Below are 26539 nucleotides of genomic sequence, written 5' to 3'. Positions count from 1 at the left end.
CAAAGGACATGTCAATACACAGAATTTGAGAATACGGGCAACAGAAAATCTGCAGGCACTTTGACCAGTACCACTATATTCTGCAAACATGACTGTGTGCTGTGGGTTGACGGTGTTGTTTGCCATAGGGCCATATTTTTTGGGGGGAGATCAGTCCTGTGGGTTCCTGTTACCCGTATACTCACTAGTAAATGCTATGACAGTTTTTTGCACATCAACATCACTTCAATTCTTCAACAGTGTGGATAGGATCACTTTTATACAAGACGGCACTGCTCCACCCATTTCGCAGCCAGTGAAGTGGCTGTTGCAGAGGCACTTTGCAAATGCTGCTATTACCAGCTGTCATTTCCCAACAGTCTGGCCACTCAAATCAACTGATCTTAATCCTGTGACTTCTGGCTGTAGGGTTATCTGTAAGATGTTGTGTTCAGTATTCCAATTATGAACATAGCAGAACTGAACGCATACACTGCACAACACATTCACAACGTGATCCCCGAGAAACGTACTGTTTCCAGATTTCAACTTATGGCAGAAAACAATGGGCAGTATATCAAACATGCCTCCTGCAAGTCTCACGACAATTAGAAACCAATGTCATATTGATTTTTATGTGGTTTATGGCCTCGGGATGACTAAAAACTGATTTTTCCCATCCAATGTGGTACGACCTTGCTGTGATGGGTGGGCTTACCTAACAACAGTGCAACAACTATTGACTGCCGAGATTGTGCAGTCGTGTATGCTGAACAGTACAGATGGTGTATTGTGCAACTCACTCCCCAGCCATTGTATTGTGATTCATCTGTCTTTTGTAGTTGACCCCATTTACATTTAGATGCTTACTGTGCCCATCCACTGGTAAAATTTTCCTTAAAATTTTTTTGTTCCATGACTTCATCCCCCTGCGTCAGTAATACGCTACCCAAATTTGATGTCACTCTGAGCAGTAGTGCTCTTTCGACAGCATTCTGAAACTGAGCTTTAATTAAGGATACCCTGTGTATGTAATGGACTTGTCTAAATTTCATATATATAATAAGTGTAAGATAAGAGATTCTTTGCTGAGGCTACACTGTGTCCAGGAAGTGTGGCGTCAAACTGCCAGTCATAAACAAAGTTCAGGTGTCACAGATTAGATATGAGCTAACAGGAGAGATAAGTGGATGATAACACCTTCCTGATGTTTGAAGGAAGGCACACCCTGTGAAATTTTTCTATCTGCTGATACAAACAGCATTTTTAAGCACAGAAGTCAATGACATTAAATTACACATTTATCTTTGCATATCTCACCTGCAAAGCTGTTGGTCACAAAAGAACGTACATGATGTTGGGAACAAAATTAAGGATTCTAAAACAGTCATTAACAACTTAAATGATACATTAAGCCAAAATGATTTGCTGCCATCCAAGCCATGCAACTCCAGTGACAGTTCACAATTTTTAATGTATGAGGCCTCACAGTGTGAGAATGGCATTAATTTATCATTTACAACTATGTTAAATTAATGTGAGAGGCCAGCTGATACGGTACTGCACATGGTCTGTTAACGAACCAGATTATGTACGGCTACCTTTTGATATCTTTTACTTTATGTCTGAGGGAAGTGGTGTACCTCTTCTTCTAATCTGATAGAGCAACTAACACTTTGCTTTCTTATGTTCTATTCCCTTAAAAGAAGAAGAAGAAGAAGAAGAAGAAGAAGACAAAGGCAATAAGAAGGAACAAACCATGCTGAGACACTTTGTTATCAGATGGACTAAACAGCTGGAATGTAAAATCAATGGTCCAGTGAAAGCACTGTGCCATCATGACATTCAAATAACTTACAGAAAAGCAGATGCGTAACTTCCTCAATGAACTGCTGTGGTGGACATTCCCCAGCAGCATTCCCGTGAGTTACAAGGGTTACTCCAAAAGAAAAACATTTTTTCACAAAGCCAACTCTTGTTCTACATATTTGTTATTCGCAGAAGTCATAGAAACATACTTCCCACTTGCATTCAAAACACTACTTCTGCAAGTTGCACTTTTGTAGCACACTCTCAAGATGGCTGCTGCATTTCATGTTCATTTGAAGCAACAAGCTGTTCTAGAGTTCCTATGTCGTGAGAACAAGAGTGTCACAAACACTCACTACTGAAGAAGATGCATGTTTGTAGCCAGACCAGCAGATTACCTGGTGAAAATGGGCACGCCAATACTCACGATCTCCTGCACAGTGGCAGACCGAGCACTGCTCAGGCTCCTGACAATGTTCAGTGTATTCACAATCACATTTTGGCTGACAAAAGTATAACAGTGAATAAACTGTCAATCTGAATGGAAGCAGGAGAAGTGTGCAGAATATTGAGACAGTTGAAGATGAAAAGCGTTTGTGTCAGGTGGTTCCGAGAATCCTGAATGTTGAAACACCCATTTACGGCCCTGATGTGGCACTCTTTGGTGAAGTGGACCAAGATCTGACGATGACTTATGAAGACTGATAAACAGTGGCTCAAATGTGCTGGTCCTGACTTTGGGCAATTGAAAGGGAGGGGGGAAATGTGGAAAAATGACATTTTGTCTCTCACAAATGTATCAACAATTGTAGAAACATCAAAGGTAGGGAAAATAAATTGGATGGTTAAAAAAATGCTGTGCATTTCTTCTGGATTAATCCTTGTATCTGAAAATTCTATACACTGGTAGAAACTTAACTTTTGTAGTGTCACTGTGATTTTAACAAAATTCAACTTGCATTCTCTGCCAGAAAAAATTAAAATCTGGATTTTGGCCTAAAAAGGGGATCTTACTAGGCCCTCTTTAATTTTCTACACTTTCCTTGGGGCCCTAATACCAATATCCAAAAGCAACAAGACTCACTTCTCAAAAACTTTCTTGTAACAAAAACAGACACTGAACATTTCTGAATCTTATTACATACAATGTACATAGCATTTCAACTGTTCTTGACACACCTGGTGACGACAGTGTGTGTAGCAGTCTAATCCTCCAACAAAATGGTCAATTGTGTCACTTGTTAGAAGCAAGGCATTTCTTATTTATTATATTTGAATTCTACATTTATTATCAAATTGAAATGTTAATTACCCCTTGTTACACTGATTCACTATTTGTCATTAATATTTGGAATTGTCAGCTAATGGACATAATCAAGTACACTAATGTAATTGTTTTTGTACCACATATGCACAGAAATATGATGCATACCTTTCCGCATGTACCAATGTTGTATTACAATGTGAAATGAAGCTGTAATCTTAAGATACATGCTTGAAAATGTCCCACAATTGAAATTGGTCACTCGCACATATATCAGAAAGAATATAGCCTCTTGGATAACGTTTTCATTCTCAAAACATGTTGAGGCTGTAGACCCCCAGAAAAGTAAAATTTTAAAATAAATATATACTTCACATAAAAAAAGAGTTGCTTCTAATGAAACTCAAAGATGCAAACTTGTGATCTGCAGACAGGAACTCTACAGACATATCTGGAAACAGCACTATTAGGTAATGCTCAAAATGGTTAATAATTTACACAAGAGGGGAGTTCGTAAATTTTCAAGTTAACTTTTTTTAATGTTTTCAGGAAGTGTGCCTTATTGCTTCAGAATACCAATGTACAGGCACCGACCTTCAAATCCATTGCAGTGCCTGTGCAGCTGTGTTTATTACTTGGGAAGGGCCAAGGCATGTGAGACGCTTGAGGAAATTGTCAGTCTCTGTAACGAGATTAATAAGGAGAAAAACTGGAGAATGAGTTATCAAATGGTATTTGCAGCTCATCTACTCCTTCCTATAATTTATCAGGTAATCCAGACCTTACCTGCAAAACTGTCTGCCAGCTTGAGTGTTAGTATCATACCTCACAAATGAAAACAGGTGTTTCAGTTGCAGAGTGTTGAAAATTATTCAGCGATGAGGGGACGGCTACAGAAGTAACTGAGATACTGCAAACTGAATTCAGTACTGAGCTCAGTATATTGTTCTCAGAATCAAAATATAAAAAAAGAGACAGCCTTTACAAAATGGGAATAGCCAAGAGACTACAGTTCTGGACTACAAATGGCCGCAGCAACCTACCCACGGAATACTTGAACATGAATATTACAGAAGTAAATAATACGATGATATTGTCAAACATTTAAAAAAAATGCAGGTATTATTTAGTGAGAACCAATCAAGGGAAGATAAACATACAGCCAAAAACAAGAACACAAGCATGTTGGGACACTGGTTGCCATCAGTGCAATGTACAGGAGTATGCAGATCGCCTGCTGTTCCGGAAATAAGTATGTGTTGTATCTGTGATTGCATTATTGAAACATGCAATCAAACTCTACTTCCTCATTTACTGAATACCTCTGGCTTCAAAGCAAAACCATCCGGTATGTGTTATGACTAACTAAGATGGCTGCTGACTTGTATGCCTATTTTTCAATTAACTGACAGATCGCGAGCATGAGCTGCTTCCCATTGGGCTCTGGAGTGTGTGCCTCCCAGTTTTATCACCTCGAGGACACACAATAGTCCTACACTGCTGACCTAACTAGGTAGGCAGTGCTGTTCCTCCTGCAGCAAGTCAGACAAATGGAGTGGGTGACCCTTGGGAACATTCATGCTGGTCACTCTGAAGAAGTGCCAAATAGACCCTTCCACAAAAAACACAATCTTCCTTTGCCAAAAGGACACTGTGAAGCTAAAATGGCTGAAAATCTGCCTTTTCAATGGAGCTGTCATCTTGGGACTATGTTGCTAATTTGGCTTCTAGAAAGAAGAAAATTATGTGGATATTGATACTTCCTGGCAGATTAAAACTGTGTGCCAGACCAATACTCAAACTCGGGACCTTTGCCTTTCGCAGGCAAGTGCTCTACCAACTGAGCTACCCAAGCACGGCCCACGCCCCATCCTCACAGCTTTACTTCTGACAGTATCTCGTCTCCTACCTTCCCAACTTGACAGAAGCTCTCCTGCGAACCTTGCACAACTAGCACTCCTGAAAGAAAGGATATTGCGGAGACATGGCTTAGCCACAGCCTGGGGGATGTTTCCAGAATGACATTTTATGTGGATATTCTCCTCCAGCAGTTATCTATCTTGGGAAGACTTTGGTCATGCCAAAATTGTCAGCAAAATTATTTATCAGAATGAAAAAAGGAAAAATGCCAATCAAATTTATTAGCTCATTAAATATGCCTGCTATTCCCCTCGATAAACAAAGTCCAATCTGCCCCTCCCCCCTTCTCTCTCTCTCTCTCTCTCTCTCTCTCTCTCTCTCTCTCTCTCACACACACACACACACACACACACACACACACACACACACAAATCAGAATCTACCAGGGCTGTATGAAAAGTTCTTGGCCTGATGGTGAAAATGACAATTTATGCTTTCAAAGCAGTTTTTTATTTTTTATTTTTCAACATAATATCAGTACATTTCATCCTGCAGTGTTCCAATGTCATTATCTCCTCTCATAGTGTTCTTCCAGAGATGCTCCAAAATACCCATCTACAGCCACAACGGCTTCTCATTTGGGCGAAAAGTGCTAACCAGTGAGGAATTTCTTCAGTTTTGCGAATAGATGGAAGTCCAAGGGGGTCAAATTTGGGCAATAAGGTGGACGTTCAAGCACTTCATAGTGCAGATCCCTCAATTTCACCATGGCCAAGACACTTTTGTGAGCAGAGGCACTGACCTGATAGAAGATGATTTTTTTTTCTTTTTTCTTTCAGCTGGGTACAAATCCTTGCATTCAGTTTCACTAGAAGTTGAGAGTATGACTCTCAAGATATGGTTTTACCTTTTTCAAGACAAGTCAATCAAAATTTTTCTTTCGCATCCCGAAACACCGACGCATGATCTTTCCCGCTGATGGCACTGTTGTTCCCTTCTTTGGAGCTGAAGAACCATCTTCTATCCACTGCATGGATTGCTGTTTGGATTCAGGTGTGTAGTGGTGAATCCATGTTTCATTCACTGTCAGATACTAGAGCAAAAAGTCCCTTCTATTTTTCTTAAAACACACCAACCACATTTCGGAAAGCGTTGTGCGAATGCATTTGTGGTCCGCAGTGAGCACATGTGGCACCCACCTTGTGCAAGGCTTTCTCATGTTCAGTTCCTGGTGCAAGATATGACAAGCACATTCCTGTGATATCCTTAGAGCAATAGCAATTCCAAGCACCTTTAAATGCCAATCTTCCAAAATCATTTCATGCACTTTGTCGATGATATGCAGTGTGCTTGCACTTTTTGGATGCCCTTCTCGTGGATTATCTTGGGTGCTTTCACAGCCATGTTTAAGCTGTCACCCATTTTCCCAAGGTGGAAACTGATGGTGAAGAGCCACCACACACATTTACAGGCCACAAATGAATTTTCGATGGTGTTAAACTTTCTCTTATGAAGACTTTAATCACTGCACGACACTTGATTTTTTTCCATTTCAGACACCACGTTCATCGCAACTGCCTCACGCAACAGGTTACAGTCAACTGCTGCCTGGTATGATTTGCAATGTACATGCCATCTACTAACATGTACACTAACATAAAGGGAAAAAATTATGCAAGTAGTGCTTCAGTCTCTGGGTGAAGCTGAGAACTTTTCAGGCAGCCTTTGCATATCTGGATTTTAAATTACTAACCACCTCCATTAGGACCTTGCCTAGTTAAGGTGGAGCAGGTTTCCTGTATCGTCCCCTACACTCCTTGGAATATGGGACCTCCATCATCATCATCATCATCCTCATCATATACTTCATCTCTCTTTGTCAGGCTGAACTAAATGAATGTTGGGATCTCCCACATGGGTGCTGTATGTTGGAAAAGTCTCATATTTACACAACAAACAAGGATTAAATCAAAGAAAGTAAATCTGTAAGATCTTATTGTAAATTACAGTATTTTGCACACAAGAAAATAGAAATGACACAATTTCAGAGCCTTTATTGGTCTCATATATACATGATTTTACGTATACAGACTGAAGCAGCGATTCAAAATTTGTATCAACGGTGGCAGTGAGAATCTGGATCAAGGAGGGAGGTGTGCCAGGGTACTTCGTGAAGTTGTGCGAACCACTGTGCCATGGTGGCTCAGTGGCTAGCACACCTGCCTAGTAAGGAGACCCAAGTTCGATTCCCGGGCTTTGTATAAATTTTCGCTCGCTGTTGCAGTCTATATACACAGGGGGGAAAAAAAAAGGTTGGCCTCAAAGTATTTTTTTTTTTACTCCACACAACACTTAAACTGTTAAAACTCAAGACAGACAATTGTAAAGAAAGGAAAAAAATACCTTTTTATCTCCTTGACCAGCAAGAACAATGATATCAGTAAGCTTGTGCAGGATTACACAAAAGGGGCCTTGGTCTTCTAGTGATCTCGTCAAGTCCAGCTGTCGAGGGACAAAAAAAATTTAAGAGCATCTTTTAGATAAATGACATTTTGCAACACAACATTGGCTTCTCATCTTGTACAGTATGAGTTTTGATCAATAAGTTTCCATCACAAAGTATTCAAGAACCTATATAATCACAGATACGAAATTCAAGTAAACTTAATGGTAATGTCTGCAACAAAAGACAAAATGTCAACTTGTCACCCACTCAATGAACACACCTGTCATAAAGCTGACAGACAGAAGTATAAAAATGTAGTTCCACCTATGTTACATACTTTCGGAGATGGAAAAGACAGAGAATGGGAAGAGGATTGCGTGAGATAGGCAGGTGTTGAGGTAACCACAAATACATTCCACATGCTGATCACAGTTCTGACAATGTACAAGAAGGTGGAGGGGTGGGGGGAGGGAACAAAAAACCTGACTGTTGAGGTTCCAAATTCAAAGTATTACAAATAATGGGCTCCTGGTAACTGAAATTGAGAGATTAACTCATAAGAAATAATGCGCTGAGAATGCAAATTAGTGGTAGATAGCCGCAGATAAAATATGTGAAGGGGGAAGACGGAAATAGAATGGATGAGGTTTGAAAAGAGGTACAGAAATAAAATAATGCTGAAGCATATGATTGAGAAGCAATGTAGGTAAGAGGGGAAATTTGGGTAACTTGGGTAGTGACAAAAGCATCTACATCCAAGCTGTTATATTCCACGGCATTGTTTGTTCCATACCACAGCCAAATATTTTGAGCACGACTCGTGGTGTGAGCACATAATTAAATAGCAGCCAGAAAACAATTACCCCCCCATCTCATTTCGGCAATAGCTGTGGTGCTTCCCAACACATAATAACTAGTAACTAGTAAGTATCCTCAACTATATTAGTCCACTGATTAATTTCTTAGCAGAACCAATTGGTATTTCAGCAGCGCTACATGAATCACAGCTGTTAGGGTGGTCTTACTTCTTGATCTCCTGAATGTTGAGTGTGTACTAATCTACAGTTTACAAAGAACATTTTTATTTCATCACCCATAAATTTTATTCATATTTTTCATTATTACTTGTCTTTCACGTCAGAGAAGGGAACTGAAAAGCTATGTCTGCCATTCCTGCTCAAGGTGGCCCATTACCAGCAGCTGAAAATTTTAAATAGTATAAAAGCAATTAATCCCAAAATGTGTAATTTTATAAATGTTGGCTTAATACAGTTTCAGGATATTTCCTTACTTAATCTGCTTATTAAATTTCTAAAAATATTATTAATGGAATATTTTAGTTCTTAATAAACATATTATAACAGTAACTTTCATTATCTGTATAAAACGGGCAGCAGTTATCTCATTAGTACTTTCATCAATGGGACTGTAATAGTTCTTTACTTGAGACCTCCACAATGTGTTCTTTTTTTCAGCTATAGACTACAGTTTTTATGAGGTGTGTAAGGAGGAGACAACAAGAATAATTGTAAAGTGGGTGGAAAAGGAAAAAAATAAAAAAAAAAAAAAAAAAAAAACCCTGACAAACATCTATTACCGCAACAAGTTATGAAAACCTAAGCCAAAATGTGATCTTCCCTTTGTAGTAATGGTACAGGAATGCAATGTAATAGGACTCAAAGGAAGTTATTTTAAATTATCAGAGCTTATGTACTGCATTTATCTAACTGTAGGATATAAAATAGTACATCTAAAAACAAAGATGATGTGACTTACCAAACGAAGCGCTGGCAGGTCGATAGACACACACAAACTAACACAAACAAACACACAAAATTCAAGCTTTCGCAACAAACTGTTGCCTCATCAGGAAAGAGGGAAGCAGAGGGAAAGACGAAAGGATGTGGGTTTTAAGGGAGAGGGTAAGGAGTCATTTCAATCCCGGGAGCGGAAAGACTTACCTTAGGGGGAAAAAAGGACAGGTATAACTCGCGCGCACACACACACACACACACATCCATCCACACATAGTTGATTTATGGTGATTCTATTGTGGATTCCCCCTAAGGTAAGTCTTTCCACTCCCGGGATTGGAATGACTCCTTACCCTCTCCCTTAAAACCCACATCCTTTCGTCTTTCCCTCTCCTTCCCTCTTTCCTGATGAGGCAACAGTTTGTTGCGAAAGCTTGAATTTTGTGTGTTTGTTTGTGTTAGTTTGTGTGTGTCTATCAACCTGCCAGCGCTTTGATTGGTAAGTCACATCATCTTTGTTTTTAGATATATTTTTCCCACGGGGAATGTTTCCCTCAATTATATATAAAATAGTATATGTCTAATATATATGATTATATCTAATACATATGATTATATCTGATTTTAAAATGATTGTTAAACTGATTACTAGATTGTCAAATAGGTGTATCCAGAGCACAAAATATGGTACCTTAGGGGTGTGGCATAACAATGAAACTGCAGATACCAACTTTTTAAATCAATAGGCTACAGAAAATTAGCCATAAGGTCCACGTGCAAGTAAAGAAGCACGTTATCTGAATATCTGACAACAGGACAAAAAAAGTTTTTACTCCAAAGCATCTTGTGAATGCAAGTGTGAAAAATAGCAAAGTTGTTACAGTCTACATAATGGTCCTTAGTGTGTATCAAAAACCATGATCCCATTTCTCTGTCGATGCATTTGGTAAGTGACCTGTTTCCATGCTACATGTCTGGATATTATTTGTTTATTTGGTACCAATATTTCTGAGATAAAGTTTCAGTAATGTCACACAAGTGACATGCATATATTTGCAAATCAACTAAGCTACTACATTCATGTCAGAACCAAATACTCCTAATATCAGTTACACAGGTTGTTTCAGCAGGAATAGAAAATATTTTAGGAAGTAGCACTATACATTAATTCAAGTAACACATTCCACACAGCACATGTGTATTTGGTACAAATGCAGTTACGGTGTATCTTCCATTGCATGCTGCATGGCGAGAATTGAACACAACGGATTGTTGTATTTTTTTGTTGAAATTCATTGGTTTCACCAACTCACAACCAAACTGTCACATTCCAAGCTAACCTCGGCCTCATGCTTCACTACAGGTCACTCTGTCACAACATTTAGTTTTCTTCCTGCCCTCCATATTGAATACAAATGCAGTCAGCCACTTACCATACGCATCACACAGTTGCCAACTGCAGTACATAACAGAACACACAGGTACACCATAACTGCACTTTAGCCTTCCAATTCTTTTGATTACAGAGATACTGCTGGTTACAGAAACAGACTTTCAGTTCACGTGATGGTACTCTAGCTGCTTTGACAACTGTCTTTTTTTTATTTAAGATTCCAGCTATGAAGTTGTGCTGGAGTGCATATAACTGAATTTTTCAACTGTGTTTATGATTTGCTGACCAATTCTACTGTATCATTTTAACATGTCACACTTACTTACTACTATATCTCAGCTAAGCATCTACTCACACCAGCCACCTGCACAACAGAACCATCAAGCAGGTCCCGCACTGAGTAGGGGCCAACTGTCGGCCATCAAGCTGAGTCCTAGTCACACCAGCGGCTGTTGGAAGGCATCAGATATGCTGCTAGAGGTCACGACGTACACGGACTAGTTTATCGTTCACAGACACGTCATTGAAAATAGTGCGCTGAGTACTCAGCCAGAGGCAGCCATTTAAGAGCAGGCCAGGTGCTAAGAGGACATATAAAGAGCTACACGAGATGTAAAGAGAATTCAGTCGTGGGTGAAATTTGTGAAACCAACTTTGAACTTTAACATTTGTTGTTCCTTAGTACCTTTTGTATTTGTCTGTATTACTCTCTGACAGCTATATCTCTGTTACTAATAAAAATCACACACATGCTATATGAAACAAAACGATGGAACATCCGGGACGGAATAATGACAATATTATCAAACGAATAGATTGCTACTTACAGTATAGCAGAGATGGTGAGTCACATACGGGCACAACAAAAAGATATATAAGCACATAAGCTTTTGGCCAGAACACCTTCTTCTGAAATATAAAACATACTCATACTGAATTACATAAACACAGTTCATATACACGTGACCACTGCCTAGGCTGCTGGGGGCAGCCTCAACAGTTGTTGTGTGTGTGAGCTGTGTTTGTGTGGTTGTGTGTGTGTGTATGTTGTCTATTACAGAAAGCTTGTGTGTTTAGCAGTCCTTTAGTTGTGCCTGTCTGGAACTCAACATCTTCACAACATGGCGAGTAACAATCTATCCTTTTCATAATATTGACACATGGGTTGTTTTATTAGAATTATTCTACATTACCACCTCAGACTTCAAGAAGAAATTCCAAAGAGCGCAGGTGCTGGCAGGTGCAAATATTACAGAACTATCAGTTTAGTAAGTCATGGTTGCAAATACCAACACGAATTCCTTACACAAGAGTGGATAAACTGGTAGAAGCCAACCTTGGGAAAGATCAGTTTGGATTCCTGAAAAATGTGGAAACACACCTGGCAATACTGACCTTACGAAGTCCCCTAGAAGATAGGTTAAGGGAAGGCAAACCTTCATTTATAGCATTTATAAACTTAGAGAAAGCTTTCGCTAATGTTGACTGGAATACTCTCTTTCAAATTCTGAAGTTAGCAGGGGTAAAATGTAGAGAGCGAAACATTTCTTACAGTTTGTACAGAAACAAGAGGGACATGAAAGGGAAGCAGTGGCTGAGAAGGGAGTGAGACAGGGTTGTAGCCTACCCGCAATGTTATTCAATCTATATAATAAGCAAGCAATAAAGGAAACCAAAGAAAAATTTGGAGAAGGAATTAAAGTTCAGGGCAAAGAAATAAAAACTTGGGTTTGTCGACGACACTGTAATTCTTTCAGCGACAGCAAAGTACTTGTCAGAGCAGCTGAACAGAATGGACAGTGTCTTGAAAGGAGGAGATAAAATGAAGATCGACAAAAGCAAAACAAGGATAAAGGAAATGTAGACGAATTATACCAGGTGATGCCAAGGGAATTAGATTGGGAAACAACACACTTAAAGTGGTAGATGAGTTTTGATGTTTGGGCAGGAAAATAACTGATGATGGGGAAGTAGAGAGGATATAAAATGTAGACAGGCAATGGCAAGAAAAGCGTTTCTACAGAAGAAAAATTTCTTAACACTGAGTATAGATTTAAGTGTCAGGAAGTCTTTCCTGAAAGTATTTGTACGGAGTTTAGTCGTCCATTTAGTAAGCAGGTCAGGCTCCAGCTCTCGGCTGATATACATCTACGGAGCATTAAGTTGAGTGTTAATCTTTTTCTGTGTTTCCAAGTAGCACATTTACTAAATTTTGTGCATGTTTTTCTGTATGAGAGGTTTAATCTCACATTTTTGTACATGTAAATTCATTCAGTCTGTACTGTAATAGTTGCTCAGTGAAAGGCCTAGCTACGTAATTCAGTAACGCATCAGCATCCACTGGTGACACATCAGGAGGGTAGCAAATTACATATCTAGTGTTGTCTACTTATATAGTTCACTTCCTCGGTTAGTTTTGCTAGGAGGACTAGGATATGTGCATACTGTCTGTGGATGCAGGAGGAGCTGGCTGCAGTTCACGAAAGCTGCATCTGCTTTTGACTAAGGTCAGTCATCTTCAGGCTGCTACCTTGGGGTGTAACAGTGGTGGAGAATCTGGCACATTGTATTGGACACCTCAGGTGTCGCTTGTTTTGCCCATGGGCTCTGCTTTCGAGGCACCTACTAGTGAACCCGATGTGGTGGACTCGCCCTCGCAACAGGGCGAATGGTAGGTGGTAATGCATTCACGTCATTCAAGGCAGAGTGCCAATGGCTGCCTGGCCTCGCCCATTCACCCTGTGAGTGGGCAGGTGACCACTCCTTCAGCAGGGTCCGAGCAGGCATAGGGGAAGAGGGGTTTAGTAGTTACTGGGAGCTCCAATGTTAGGTGTGTTATGGAGCCCCTTAGGCAGACAACGTTCAGGGCTGGAAAGAAACTCCGTGTGCACTCAGTATCTCTGCCAGAGGGGGAGGGTTCATCCATGATTTGGAGGTGGCCTCGCCTGTGGCTATCGAGCCTGCAGAGTACAGTCATCTGCATGTTGTGGCTCACATCAGCACCAATGACACCTGTTGCATGGGTTCGTATGTGCAGCTGGCAGAGGTGGTGAAGATTGCTGACCTCATGCACGGGGCACAAGCAGAGCTCTCAATATGCAGCATCATTCCCAAAGTTGATGTGGGTCCTTCTGTTTGGAGCCAAGGGGAGAGTCTCAACCAAGGGCTTCATCGACTCTGTGACAGTCTTGGCTACAGATTTCTAGACCTGCATTATTGTGTGGGAAGTGTAAGTCTCCCCTCGATAGGTAATAGATGCACAACACAAAGGAAGCATCTACTCGGGTAGCAGAGTACCTGTGGAGTCCACATGAGGATTTTTTAGGTTAGGCAGTTGTTTGAGGTACTCTGAGGAACACTTGCCGGTCGATACCGAGCAAGGAAAGTCAAACAGTGTTCAGAATAAAGACACATTTCCTGTCACAGTTTTATCAGTAAGCTGCCAAAGTATTTGTAATACAGTTCTCAAATTTACTGCACTCCAGGAAAGTGCTCATGCTCAAATTATTCTTGGGACCAAGAGCTGGCTGAAACCTGAAGTGGAAAGCTCTGGGATATTTAGCAAGTCACAGAACATATTTTAGAAAGACAGGTTAAAGGCCATAGGAGGGGGTGTGTTCATTGCAGTTGATGCAAACATGGTGTCTATTGAGGTCAAAGCTCTGAGAGACAGTGAAGTCATCTGATGCGTAGAACAGGTGTAGGTGAAACCAAATTAATTGCTGGAGTTTTTAATGGCCACCCAATTCTGCTGTGACAGTTTCTAGAGTCATTCAAAGAAAGTCCACAGTCAATAGTGTGTAAATACCCACATCATGCAATACTAGTTGCAGGAAACTTTAACCTGTTGAGTACAGACTGGGACGCCCAGGGATTCATTGTGTGGGGTACAGACAGACAGACATGCAAAATACAGGGTGACACACAGGAGACTGGCGGTTTTTACTGAAATAATACTCAGCCAACTTTAAAATTAATGCATGTTTATTTATACAAAATCAAAGCTCATTATTTGCCATTTTAGTTAACAAAGTTATTTGTGAAAAATAATGTCATCAAGGTGATGTCCATCATTTCGAATGCTGGACTCAAGTATCTTCTCAAAATCCTCCATCACATGGACTAAAATCTCTACAGGGATGGTAGCAATTGCTTGAACGATTGCATTCTTAAACTCGTCCAAATTTCGTGGTTTGTGGTTATAGACACAGTTCTTATGGTGCCCCCACAGAAAAAAGTCACATACTGACAAGTCGGGAGACCTGGGAGGCCAAGGAACATTGCCGAAACGTGACATAATCCGGCCAGGAAACATGCGTCTAAGAACTGTCATCGAAGTGTTTGGGGTGTGCGATGTTGCCCCATCCTGCTGGAACCAAATGCGTTTTAAAGGGATTTGTTGTCTTCTTAGTTCTGGTTTCAAGAATGTTTCAAGCATACGAATGTAACGAACCGAATTAACAGTAACTGTGGCCCCGTTCTCTTTTTTTTAAAAAAGGGGTCCAATAATGCCAACAGAGCCAAGAGCACACCAGACTGTTACCTTTTTTCTGAGTGTAGAGGACACTGGTGGATAAGGTGTGGATGCTCTGGAGCCCAGTAACATAGGTTTTGCTTATTCACGGTCCCGTTTAAATGAAAATGAGCTTCATCACTCATCAATAAAATTTCATTTTCACTCGATCCGAAAATCCCTTGCATTCTGTAAGCGAAGTCTTCTCGTACAGCAAAATCAGTTTTCTTAAGTTGTTGGACAATGAGCATTTTGTAGGGATGGAATTTTAGTTCTTTATGCAAAATTCATCTAACCGATTCATGATTGATTCGTAACTCACTAGCATGACGTCTAGCTGACCGTCCTGGGCTTCTGACTGCCGCTTGCCTTACCCTTTCAACATTTTCTGGGGTCGTTACTCTGCGTCTTGGGCCAGGATGCTTCTTATCCAGTGTGTTTCCAGTTGATCTGAAGTTTTCCACCCATCTGAGGATTGTGTTACGGCTCGGAACAGCTCCATGTCGACCGACATTAAACCGCGCACGAAACAATCGCTGCGTAGCAATAATAGACTCACCACTTTTCATGAAACAGTCATAGACAAACATTCGACGTTGCAAGTCCGACTGCTCCATAGTGACTGAGTAAATGGAATGGCTTCTTGTGTGAATCAGAACTATCCCCACCACAACCGCCTCCCACCACCGCGCCCTCAGTACTATGCAGTTCAAAACCGTCCGTCTCCTGTGTGTCACACAGTACTTTTGAATACGTTTTCTGAAAATTGTCTTGAGCAGCTAGTCCGGCAGCCCACACACATACACACAATGGAAATATCTTAGACCTTGCAGATACAAATACGTTGGACCTTATCGACAATGTCAGTGTAGAAACGGGGATTAGCAATCATGATGTCATTATAGCAACCATGATTACAAAAGTTAGTAAGTCAGTCACGAAGGCTACGAGAGTGTTTCTGCTAGATAGAGCAGATAAGCGGTTATTAACATCTCACTTAGACAGTCAATTGGCATCACTTAGTTCCAGTAAGATGGATGTAGAGGAATTATGGGCAAAGTTTAAACAGATTGTAAATCATGGTCTGGAGAGGTATGTGTCTGGATAAAGGATGGAAAAGACCTAATATTGTTTAATAATGAAATCTGGAGGATGCTATAGAAGCAGAGGCTGTTGCATTCTCAGTTCAAAAGGGAACGCATGAATGACAATGAGCAGAGGTCAGTAGAGATTTGTGTATCTGTGAAAAGAGCTATACGCAAAACATACAATAACTACTACCGTCACACCTTAATCTGGCAGAGAACCCCATAAAATTCTGGTCATATATAAAATAGCTAAATGGGTGCACAACTTCCATTCAGTGGGTTGTCGACAGGTCTGGTGGGGTAGTTGAAGACAGTAAAAGGAAAGTTGAAGTTTTAAATTTCACATTCAAGAAATCGTTCACACAGGAGAATCGTAGAAACATACCATCGTTTGACCATCAGACAGACTCACATATGGACAACATAGTAATAAGCATACCTGGAGTAGAGAAACAACTGAAAGATTTGAAAGCAAATAAATCACCAGGTCTGGATGGAATCCCAGTTCGGTTCTACAAAGACTTCTCGACGGCATTGGCCCCTTACCTAGCTTGCATTTATTGTGAATCTCTTGCCCATCATGAAGTCTGAAGCGACTGGAAAAAGGTGCAGATAACTCCAGTATACAAGAAGGGTAAAAGAACAGACCCGCAACATTACAGACCAATGTCATTAACTTCTATTTGGTGCTGAATCCTTGAACAAATTAACAATAAACTATCTAGAGACTGGGAAGCTTATGTCCATGAATCAGCATGGTTTTAGAAAGAATTGCTTGGACAAAACTCAGCTTGCCCTTTTCTCACATAATGTACTGACAACTATGGATGAAAGGCAACAGGCAGATTCCATATTTCTAGATTTCCGGAAAGCATTTGACATGGTGTCCCATTGTAGGCTGTTAGGTACGAGCAAACGGAATAAGTTCACAGATATGCAAGATGCTCAAAGACTTCTTAAATAATACAAACCAGTACATTGTCCTCGACGGCGAGTGTTCATCAGAGACAAGGTTACCATCAGGAGTGTCCAGGGAAGTGTGATAAGATCATTGTTGTTCTCTATACACATAAATGATTTGGCGGATAGGATGGGCAGCAATCTGCAAATGTTTGTTGATGATGCCATTGTGTACGGTAATGTGTCAAAAGTTGAGTGACTGTAGAAAGATACAAAACGACTTAGACAAAATTTCCAGTTGGTGTGATGAATGGCAGCTAGCCCTACGTCTGTAAAAATATAATTTAATGAGTAGGAAGATCGTGTGTGGATGTAGATGTGGGAAATGACAAATAGTGGTGCAGGTGCCCTCCAACACGCGCCATATGGTGGCTTGCAGAGTATCTGTGTGGATGTAGATGTGTGTAAGTGAAATATGGATGATAAACAGTTTAGACAAGAGGAGGATAGAAGCTTTTTAAATATGGTACTACAGAAGAATGCTGAAGATTGTAATGGGTAAGTCATGTAATTAATGGGGAGGCACTGAAGAGATTAGGGGGGAAAAACATTTCTGGCACAACCCGTCTAGAAGAAGGGATCAGTTGACGGGACACATTCTGAGACATCAAGGGATGACCAATTTATTACTCGATGGATTTGTGTGTGAAAAGGCAGGAGCTGGAGAGGGGGGGGGGGGGGGGGGGGGGATCATAGAGGGAGACCAAGAAACTACTACAGTAAACAGATTCAGAAGGCTGTAGGTTGCAGTAGTTGTTATGAGATGAAGAGGCTAGCACAGGGTAGGGCAGCATGAAGAGCTGCATCAAACCAGTCTTCAGACTAAAGATCATAACAATGACCACATCATAAAATATTTACAGTTCCGTCTGAAACTCCCTGCATATGTTTATGCTGCACCTCTAATGGTACTGGTCACAGAAAATTTGAGTTTAATCAAGTCACAGTTACAGTTGAACCTAATAAATATAACAGCATCTCACTTCCCTTTTTTTTCTCTCTCTCGGTAATGGAACCTGTATCACAACAAAAACTTTAAGCTCCAGGGAATGAGCTAATTATTTAATTTTACCATATCACTTCATATCTTAAATAAACTAGTAATAACAAATTATCAATGCTGATTGAATATAGTTACGTTAACATACCTTAACTAAGTCAAATCCGTGCCTCCTGAAATAAAGAAATAAAAAAAGAAAATGCATACTTTGTCATTAAATAACGTGTTGACATAATACAACTCTGAAGAAATCATATAGTTAACTTCATAGCAATATCAAATGTTGCTGACATTATAAGAAAATAATATGTGTTGAAATTACCTAATATTACTGACACTGAGTTCACATAAAGACAGTAGTTTCTTAAAATTATTTAAATGCAATGTTTGGTATTGCAGCTCTGTGTGGGTGTGCAACAGGGAAATGTAGAAAAAACTCAAATGATCTGAAGCCTCTGAGATGCAGAGCTACAGGAGATTACTGTAGATCAGGTGAACCAATGAATTAGACTGATGATGTTGTGAATGTCCACAGAAATTTTGCCAACAGTGGGAGAAAGGGGCAGCCAATTTTAATTTAACTAATTTGTGATCATAAAAATTTGACAGGAGGAAAATAAAAAGTTATTGTCTCTCAAATGTTTGATTTTATGAACCCAATACTTTTTTGTTCACAAAGCTGCTTCTCTCTTTTCTGGTGCACAATATGGTATTCATCCTTTGCGACACTTTTGATTCCACGGAACTAGTATAGACCAACACACCTACAGTGTTCTATGGAGCCTACTAAAATCACTCTGTCATGTTAAACTGAATATATAGAATAAGTTTGTATGCTTCCACAGCCAATGTCAAGTTGAACAAAATTATTTTCTGTGTTAGGCTGTGTCACTATCAAAGACTATACCACCAACATTTACACCATCTTTGCAGAGGTCTTCTTTAGGGCGACAAAGATACGAGATCCTGAGGATGTTCTTTCTTATATAATGCCTATTTTGATGCAGTGGTGGCTAAGCCAAAATTTTACCAATGTTCTACCATCTGGTAGCCTACGGCCTTTGACTTAAAAGGCTAGTAATCATAACTAAATTAAGTATATTAATTTCTTTCATATATAAAATGAAATATTTGAATGTATTTAAATTTTATAATTAATCACGTAACACTGTGAGGAATAAAATAACAACGAAAAAGAAATTATGGTACCAGGAGGAATCGAACCTGAGCAGACGAATTACCAGTTAGTGTGCCTGACCACTCTGCTATCACACCGATATGTGAACTGCTGCTCAAAAATTCCTCAAACCCTATGGGTAAATCTCTAAGTGTGTTTTACCTTTCCCTACAGCTCACTCAGGTGAAATATTCAACGAGCTTGAATGGGGCGTCTCCCTGCTTCTACTCGCACAGTTAGAGCAAAATCAGTGACCTCATCCCACACACTCCTGCTGTTAGAATTACATTTGGAGCAGATCTACTTTACTCTCAAAAAATGATTTTCTCTTCTAAAGCTTATTGCAAAAGGGCCTCTTTGGAACATCATCTACAAAAAACACTTCAATACTAAATTTTCCTCATATATTCACTTTTTACCACCATCTATAGCCTTTTAACTTAAATTGGTAGTAATGGTAACTAAATTGGATATATTTATTTTATGTTCATGAATTTAACTGTTTAAATATATTTAAAATTTACAGTTAATAGACTAACACAGTGAGGAACAAAATGAGATGATTAAATAGGGAAAAAACAGGAAGGCAACAGTCGGAATCAAAGCCAAGCAAATGAATTGACAGTGTGCTTCACCACTCGGGCATGCACTGTTACATCAACTGCTCCTCAAAACTCCTTCATATCCTACGCTTGGACAATACATTACATGTACTTTCAAAGAAATATACTGTCTCGCTGCTGTGAGTAATGAGCACTCGCAGTGCCACGAAGGATGACATCGCATCAGAGTGTGTGCAATCGAAAACAGACAACCGCATCCCTTCTCCGAGTTGATCATATCATGGCTGACCATCATGTCAGCACTCGACACAGTTTTCTAGTCATCATGGATAGGGTGCTATAAAACAGGTTTTCATCTGTTTTATTTGCACAACAGCAGGCATTCAAAGAGAAATGGCACAATTTTAGTGTGGTATCGGACTTGCATTCAAAGAGAAATGGCGTAATTTTTAGTGCAATTCCGGACTCGCATTCAAAGAGAAATGGCATACTTTTGGTGCAATATTTACAGTGTGCTATAGCCTGATAACTGACTGCCAGTGCTAGGTGGTGATGTAATTGCTAACGTGACATTCTGGTATTCCGCTGGACAGTTCGAGCAAATATGCGTATGTATGGGTGGCTGTGTTACTCTGGCAGAAGGCTGGCTGGCAACAATGAATCGGCAGCTCTGACTCGGGAGCAGCCTTTTCCTGCAGCGAGGTATTGACACTGCGCAGGATTTCTCTCATGGCCACTTCTTTATAATGTTGCTGGCTGGTGAACACAAGAACCCGGTCAAACTGAGATAGCCGGCAGTCGGGTTGTTGGCGACTTGCAGCCGTTCTCCCTCTTCGTTATGGTAGGACATCATTTTGATAGTCTCTCTTATTTTCCACTGCTTCATTCAAAGCTACTGAGCTAGCACATAATGTCACTGAAAATGGATGGGTAAGTCGCAGTCCATGTGGTGTCAAACTGTTGCCAGTTGTTATGTTGCAGCAGTTGCAAGTAGTGCACATGTTGTGACAAGCAAGTGCTAATCAATCTCCCAGTTCCACCAGTGTCAACTTTGATGCATTCACATCGAGGTTCATAGATGCCTGCAATGTGGAGAGCATCTATGGAATCATTTGTGTACCTCAACAGATCTTAGAGTCATTCTAGAGTACTGGTTTAATTCCTCTGTGGCACAGCACCTAGCCTACAAGGTCACTGACACCTCTCACCCTAGGTAAGAGAGCAATACTGAGCTGTTCCTCTGTTGTACATCACAGTACCCCATTGCTCACTGTAGGTTCTTAATCCTATATCCATTTATGCAGAATATTGACTGGAGCTAGTTTGGCTCACACTGGAGGCTACCACTACCATTAATCACGTGAGCTCAGACTGTTTGCATATGTGACCCAGTAATCTTTTGTACTGGATGGTGATGTGACTGCATGCAGATATCTGTTGGTATGCATTGGTTTCCTATACACACTATGTCCTAGTGGATCACAGAGGAATGAAACCAGTATTCCAGAGCAGGAAGAACATGTCCAAAATCTAGCAGTTTAGTTGCCTTGAAGAGGACCAATGCAAATACAGCCAAAACATTTGTGGTATAGTATTTTAGTCTTTTCTAATGACACAGCCTATAAACCGAAATAATTTGATGAACATGCAGTCTCAGCAAGCTCTGACAGTTCACTTTTTGCCTACAGACGTGTGATAATGTACTGTTGAGAGTAAATTGTGCTGCAGGGAAAGGGGATGTGCTTTTGAGAACAGAAACAGAGATATACTGGGGAGATACACTGCAGCAACGTTTACTTTATGCACGGTGTTCGAACTGCCCCTTTCTGGAGAGCAGTAAGGGCTGTATGAGGAAGAAAGCGGGCATAGTTCATATAATTCAGGCAGGCTAAGAAAAAAATTTACCTTCCTAGTCTCGGGTGTTATTGAATTTAGCATATGTTAAAATGAAGGAACATATATTTTTTGTTTTCTCCAAAAAAAATTCTGCTCTGAGATAGAGCCCTCCAAAGATGACACTGCGCATACCATTTCAAAAATGTGAATTTTGGAAAAATTTTAAAAAGCTGTATCTCTGGAACAGTTCTAGATATTTTGTTGTTTTTTTATTTGGAATATAATTGCTTTATGACTACAAAGAAATCCTCCATTTGGACTTATCTGTCAAAGTTCTTTTACTATAGCATTCTGAACTTTTCAAAATTTATGGAATTTTTTTTTTCAAAAATACCAAACCAATAAATTTTAATTTTTTTCTGTTAATTAGTGCCATAAAGTTCTACATTCCCTGAAAAGGAGAGCTTCCACTTTTAGGTTGAACAGGTTTTATATACAATTGAAATTTTTGCCATACATATGACCCGTTTTATTACCACATTATCACATTACGGGCTCATAAAAATCGAAAGCTGGTCTTTATTTAACATAATTTTAGTTTTGAGAGATGAGTAAGAGATTAATTTTTCAAGCATTTTAAATGGTTCCAAAGTGAATGTGAAAGGTCCAAAGACTTAAAGGTTTCAATTTATACAACTTCTGTGGGCTCTGTTTTGTACTAAAATTAGCCAGTCAATGAACTAAAAATGTGTTCCACTGCTTCAGTATCTTCCTTTGATACAGAGTGATGCCTTCCTGTTGAACCAATAGGAACTGGAGGACTTACAATCTTCAAAACATTGTGAACAGGGAGTGAGCACTGATGGTGGTGTTGCTGTCCTTCAGCTGGAAACCTATATCCAGCAGTTGATCCATGTGGTAGCATAAAGTTCACTACAATTTCGTTTAACTCATAACTGCTGTCCATACTCTCTGCAATCCACCAGTCACATTCATACACACAAGCCACAAACATCCCCCTTCTCCGGTTGTGAATCTGAATATTATCCTGCTGTTTCTGCGGTGTTGGACGAACAAACAAAATTTCTTCTTTCTTGCTCTTTAAAGTGTGTGCAATATGAGTTCGTCCATCACTTTGAGTACAAAAATGTGTTTTCTGTATTCGTTTCACAGGAGTTGTTTGTTCGGACCATTCTTCTTCTTTTTTCTGCTCACGGAATTCTTCGATTTCCTTTTTTGGACAAAAGAATGAGGGCTGTGGATGTGTAAGATTTCACGACTCTCGTAAAATCCTCAGCATTCTGAATTGCCACTGTATTTGGTCTGGAAAGATTATGTTTAGTAGCATGGTGCTTCAGCAGGCCTCCTACACCATGACAAGACCCCTTTCCATGACCAATAGCACTGTATACCAAGTCAGTCGGCACAAGTGATTTACTCAATTCAAACAGCTGGTAATGATTTTTAAAATGACTGGGAGCACCATCAGAAATAATGATGATCTTCTCTGCCCCTGTTTGCAGCTGAAGAATTTTGCGCATTGCTAGCAAAGCATGCGCTGTCATGTCCTGTGTCATCAGTTACAACTGCAACACTTGTGGTCTTGTTTTGAAAATCTGTCACTCCTGTAAAAATTGAAACCTGGACATTACTCCAATGATAGCCTTGTACTTCTTGTACTACACGGTACTAATCAACAGAAAAAAATCAAACTTTCCTGGATTGCCATTTTTGGAAAAAAAAAAAAAAAAAAATTCTGTAAATTTAAAGAAAAGATTCAAAGGGCGAAAGTAAAAGAACTTTGACAGTTATGTCCAAATGGAGGGTACCATTGTATCATTAAGCAATTATCTTTCAAATAAAAAAAAAGTATAACAAAATATCTAGAACTGTTACAGAGATAGGCCTACAGCATTTAAAAACTTTTTCCGAAATTCGCATCTTCAGAATGGTGTTCGCAGTTTCATCTTTGGAGGCCTGTATCTCGGAGCAGGAATTTTTTTGAAGAAAACAGAAAAACATGTGTTTCTTAGTTACTCCTGAATTTTAACATTTGCTTAATTCAGTAACATCCAAGGCTATGAAGGTAACCCCCTGCCTGAAGTGATACAGATTATGCCAACACAGAAATCATATACAGACTAGGCATACTCACATTAGGGAAATATTCTATTTTTTTTTTTTAATTATGTATTTCTGTCTCAATTCACACAAGTGGTATCATTGTCAGTTATAACTTATTACCAACTCCTGTCATCAGATGATCTAAATAGCTGACATAGCAATTTGTCAATAGAAAAGGCTCAGAGGGGCATTTAGAACTGAAACATATCAAAACATAGACAAATTTAAACTGCGAGTGCTCCTCTGGGTCTCTTCAGTCTATACTTTACTATGTTATGTACTCAAATCATCTGATGACTTGGTAACAAGTGAAAACATAATGATACCATTTGTCTGACATGGGGTAGAAATATATAATAAAAGAAAACTTCAACAGATAAAAGATTTGGGGTGTCTATTTCAGCACTGTCCCGTAAGGCTTCACATGTGCCACAACTGTAAAACAGTATCGAAACTATTGCTGTGCCAAGGAAATGGTATGACTCACCATGAACAGACTGATAATCAAACACAAGTTATGCCACGCTTGCTAATCCACTCCATTTTACGTCGCTCTAGGCAATGCTAAATCTGCAGTTTAGTACCATCACAGGTGATCATTTCTAAAAAAAAGTGGCAGAGCTCTGTAATGAATAAAAGTGTGTAGGCCTAGACAAGATTTCAGGTGCAGGCTAATGCGCCCTGTTATGCGAGCCTATGAAATGGGACTCCTGGAAGTCCGGTGGATTGATCAAGTTTAGATTGAAGACAGTGTCATGCAGCAGCACTCTTCTTAATAATTCCAATGATTACATTATGGTCAAAGAGTTCTTAAAAAAATCTATAGCTTAACTAACTAATACTTGTTTGTAATCACAGTAGCTCACCATTAAGAAACAGATGAGGTAGAAGCAAAAGTTTTTGCCAGTGCTCCAGTCACTAACACTTGTCTTTTGTTATGATTACAGAAAGTAAAACCTATCTCTTCAGTATGCATAAGGAAATTGTATGTCTTCTAGGTCTTCAGATCCATGGCCTGAGACCAGCTTCTACTTTTTTCAAAATGACAAAATTTACACTAGAGCACATCCCTAATGCATAATGAGAAATATCTGCAAGTTAAAATTTAGCAATAGTATTACATCAGACTGATCCATGATATTGTACGGTGATCAGTCCCAGCTGTTAATTTTAAGCAGAAGTATATAAGACTGGTCCATAATTTTCTGTGATGTTCCAGTCTTTGGCAACACTCCTCACCCCCCCCCCCCCCAAAAATCAATGATCAATGACTGGTACCATGGTGTTACTTTTACATTTTTAAAATTGAGTTCAAAACATACCTGTGACCAAAACTAACTACATTATACGATCCTCTATTGGAAATTAATTTCTGTCGATCTTTGCAATCTCAACAGGCAAAGTAATCACATGTGTGGGGAATAACATTGCAGGCCTATGCATACAGTGTAGGGCATGATGACAAAGAAAATCTCTCTGTATTTGTAAAATCAAATGCTGTTAGTAATTTTACTCCTTATATGACATTTTTCCCCCTCCCCAAATGAGAGAGTTCTTGGCTCCAAGAACTGAAACAATAAATCCGAGGTCTATCACATTCTTCATCGACGGTCGTGTACCTTACTTGACATTACACATGTCTGAGTTCTGCTCTCACAGCAGTATACCATAGTGCTTATTTCAGTGTTCCCTAACACAAGACATATTTTACAGCCAATAAATCTCTCTGTATCGACTCTTCCGCTGGGAAGTTATTAGTACATTTCTCTTGGTCACAGGAGTAAGGCTAAAAAACAGGTTCCCAAGCCTCAGTTGTGAAAAATTTTGACCACAGCTTTATTAACTATGTTTTTGATTTCTGTTATTGTTTAGACATGTTTTCTTTTCCTGTTCACAATTATTTATCAAACTTTCCTAACCACCTTAAACTTCATTAACAAGATATATATTTATATAATATTCTATGTACTAAGTTCCCTATATCTGAACTGCCATGGAATGATTTAGAAGCCTTTAAATTTGCAGTCAGCTAACTGTCAATGACTGGGTACATATGAAAATCTTGTGTGTCAAGAATTGGCACTAGTCCAGGTACTGACTTAACTTCAAATTCTTTGGTGAAAAGTTACTCAGAGTATCCACAATGATCTAAGGGGAGCCTAGATTATAAAAGGGTATATTTTTAAGCAATGGACTGTGAACCTCTTAGGAAATACATAAATCTCCTCACTATGGGCCTACTGTCAAAGACTAGTGTGTCTATCTAAATTATTCCCGTTGTTACAAAACACAACTTACAAAATACAAGTAGGCCTAACTACTACTTTGCTTTATGAGTAAAATATTTCAGAAGGATGTTCTCATAATTGGTAGCAATACCCAGTAAAGAAGGTGGACATTTGGAGGCAACAATTTGTATGAGAAAGAACATAAATACAGAGAGAAGAACGCTACATGTTGGAATTATAAGTACAGAAACATATTCACGTTCACTGGAAACGTATAAAATCGGAAAAAGCAATATACGTTTATGATTATACAACGGCAACCTAATATACTGAGCAGAAAGCTCAAGTTTCTGCCGTCTCGGAGGACTGAATGCACTGACAACCACAGAAATGGTTTCATGCATCAATACGTGTCCTGCACCAAATGAATACTTCAGGGAAAAAGTTGATTGTGAGTCACAGAATGCTAACTGAATAACTAGCTCAGATGAATTTAAACCGATACTTCTCCTACTTTTAATATTAGCTAGCTTTTCATGCAACAA

The 26539-nt window shown here is 39.5% G+C and overlaps 1 protein-coding gene across 1 annotated transcript in view; it reads right to left on the bottom strand.

Annotated features, from left to right (window-relative positions):
• Window positions 1-26539, bottom strand: part of LOC124550913 (inositol-tetrakisphosphate 1-kinase-like) — a 100875-nt gene that overhangs the window by 73331 nt on the left and 1005 nt on the right. Inside the window, exons 2-3 of the mRNA XM_047125706.1 lie at window positions 18215-18239; window positions 7316-7414 (exon numbers count right to left, since the gene is read on the bottom strand). Of these exons, the coding sequence (XP_046981662.1) occupies window positions 7316-7414; window positions 18215-18239 (124 nt within the window). The remainder of the gene's footprint in view (window positions 1-7315; window positions 7415-18214; window positions 18240-26539) is intronic.

This window comes from Schistocerca americana, chromosome 9 (genome assembly GCF_021461395.2).
Source record: "Schistocerca americana isolate TAMUIC-IGC-003095 chromosome 9, iqSchAmer2.1, whole genome shotgun sequence".
Taxonomy (NCBI): Eukaryota; Metazoa; Arthropoda; class Insecta; order Orthoptera; family Acrididae; genus Schistocerca; species Schistocerca americana.
This window is presented reverse-complemented; position numbering and strand designations above follow the sequence as displayed.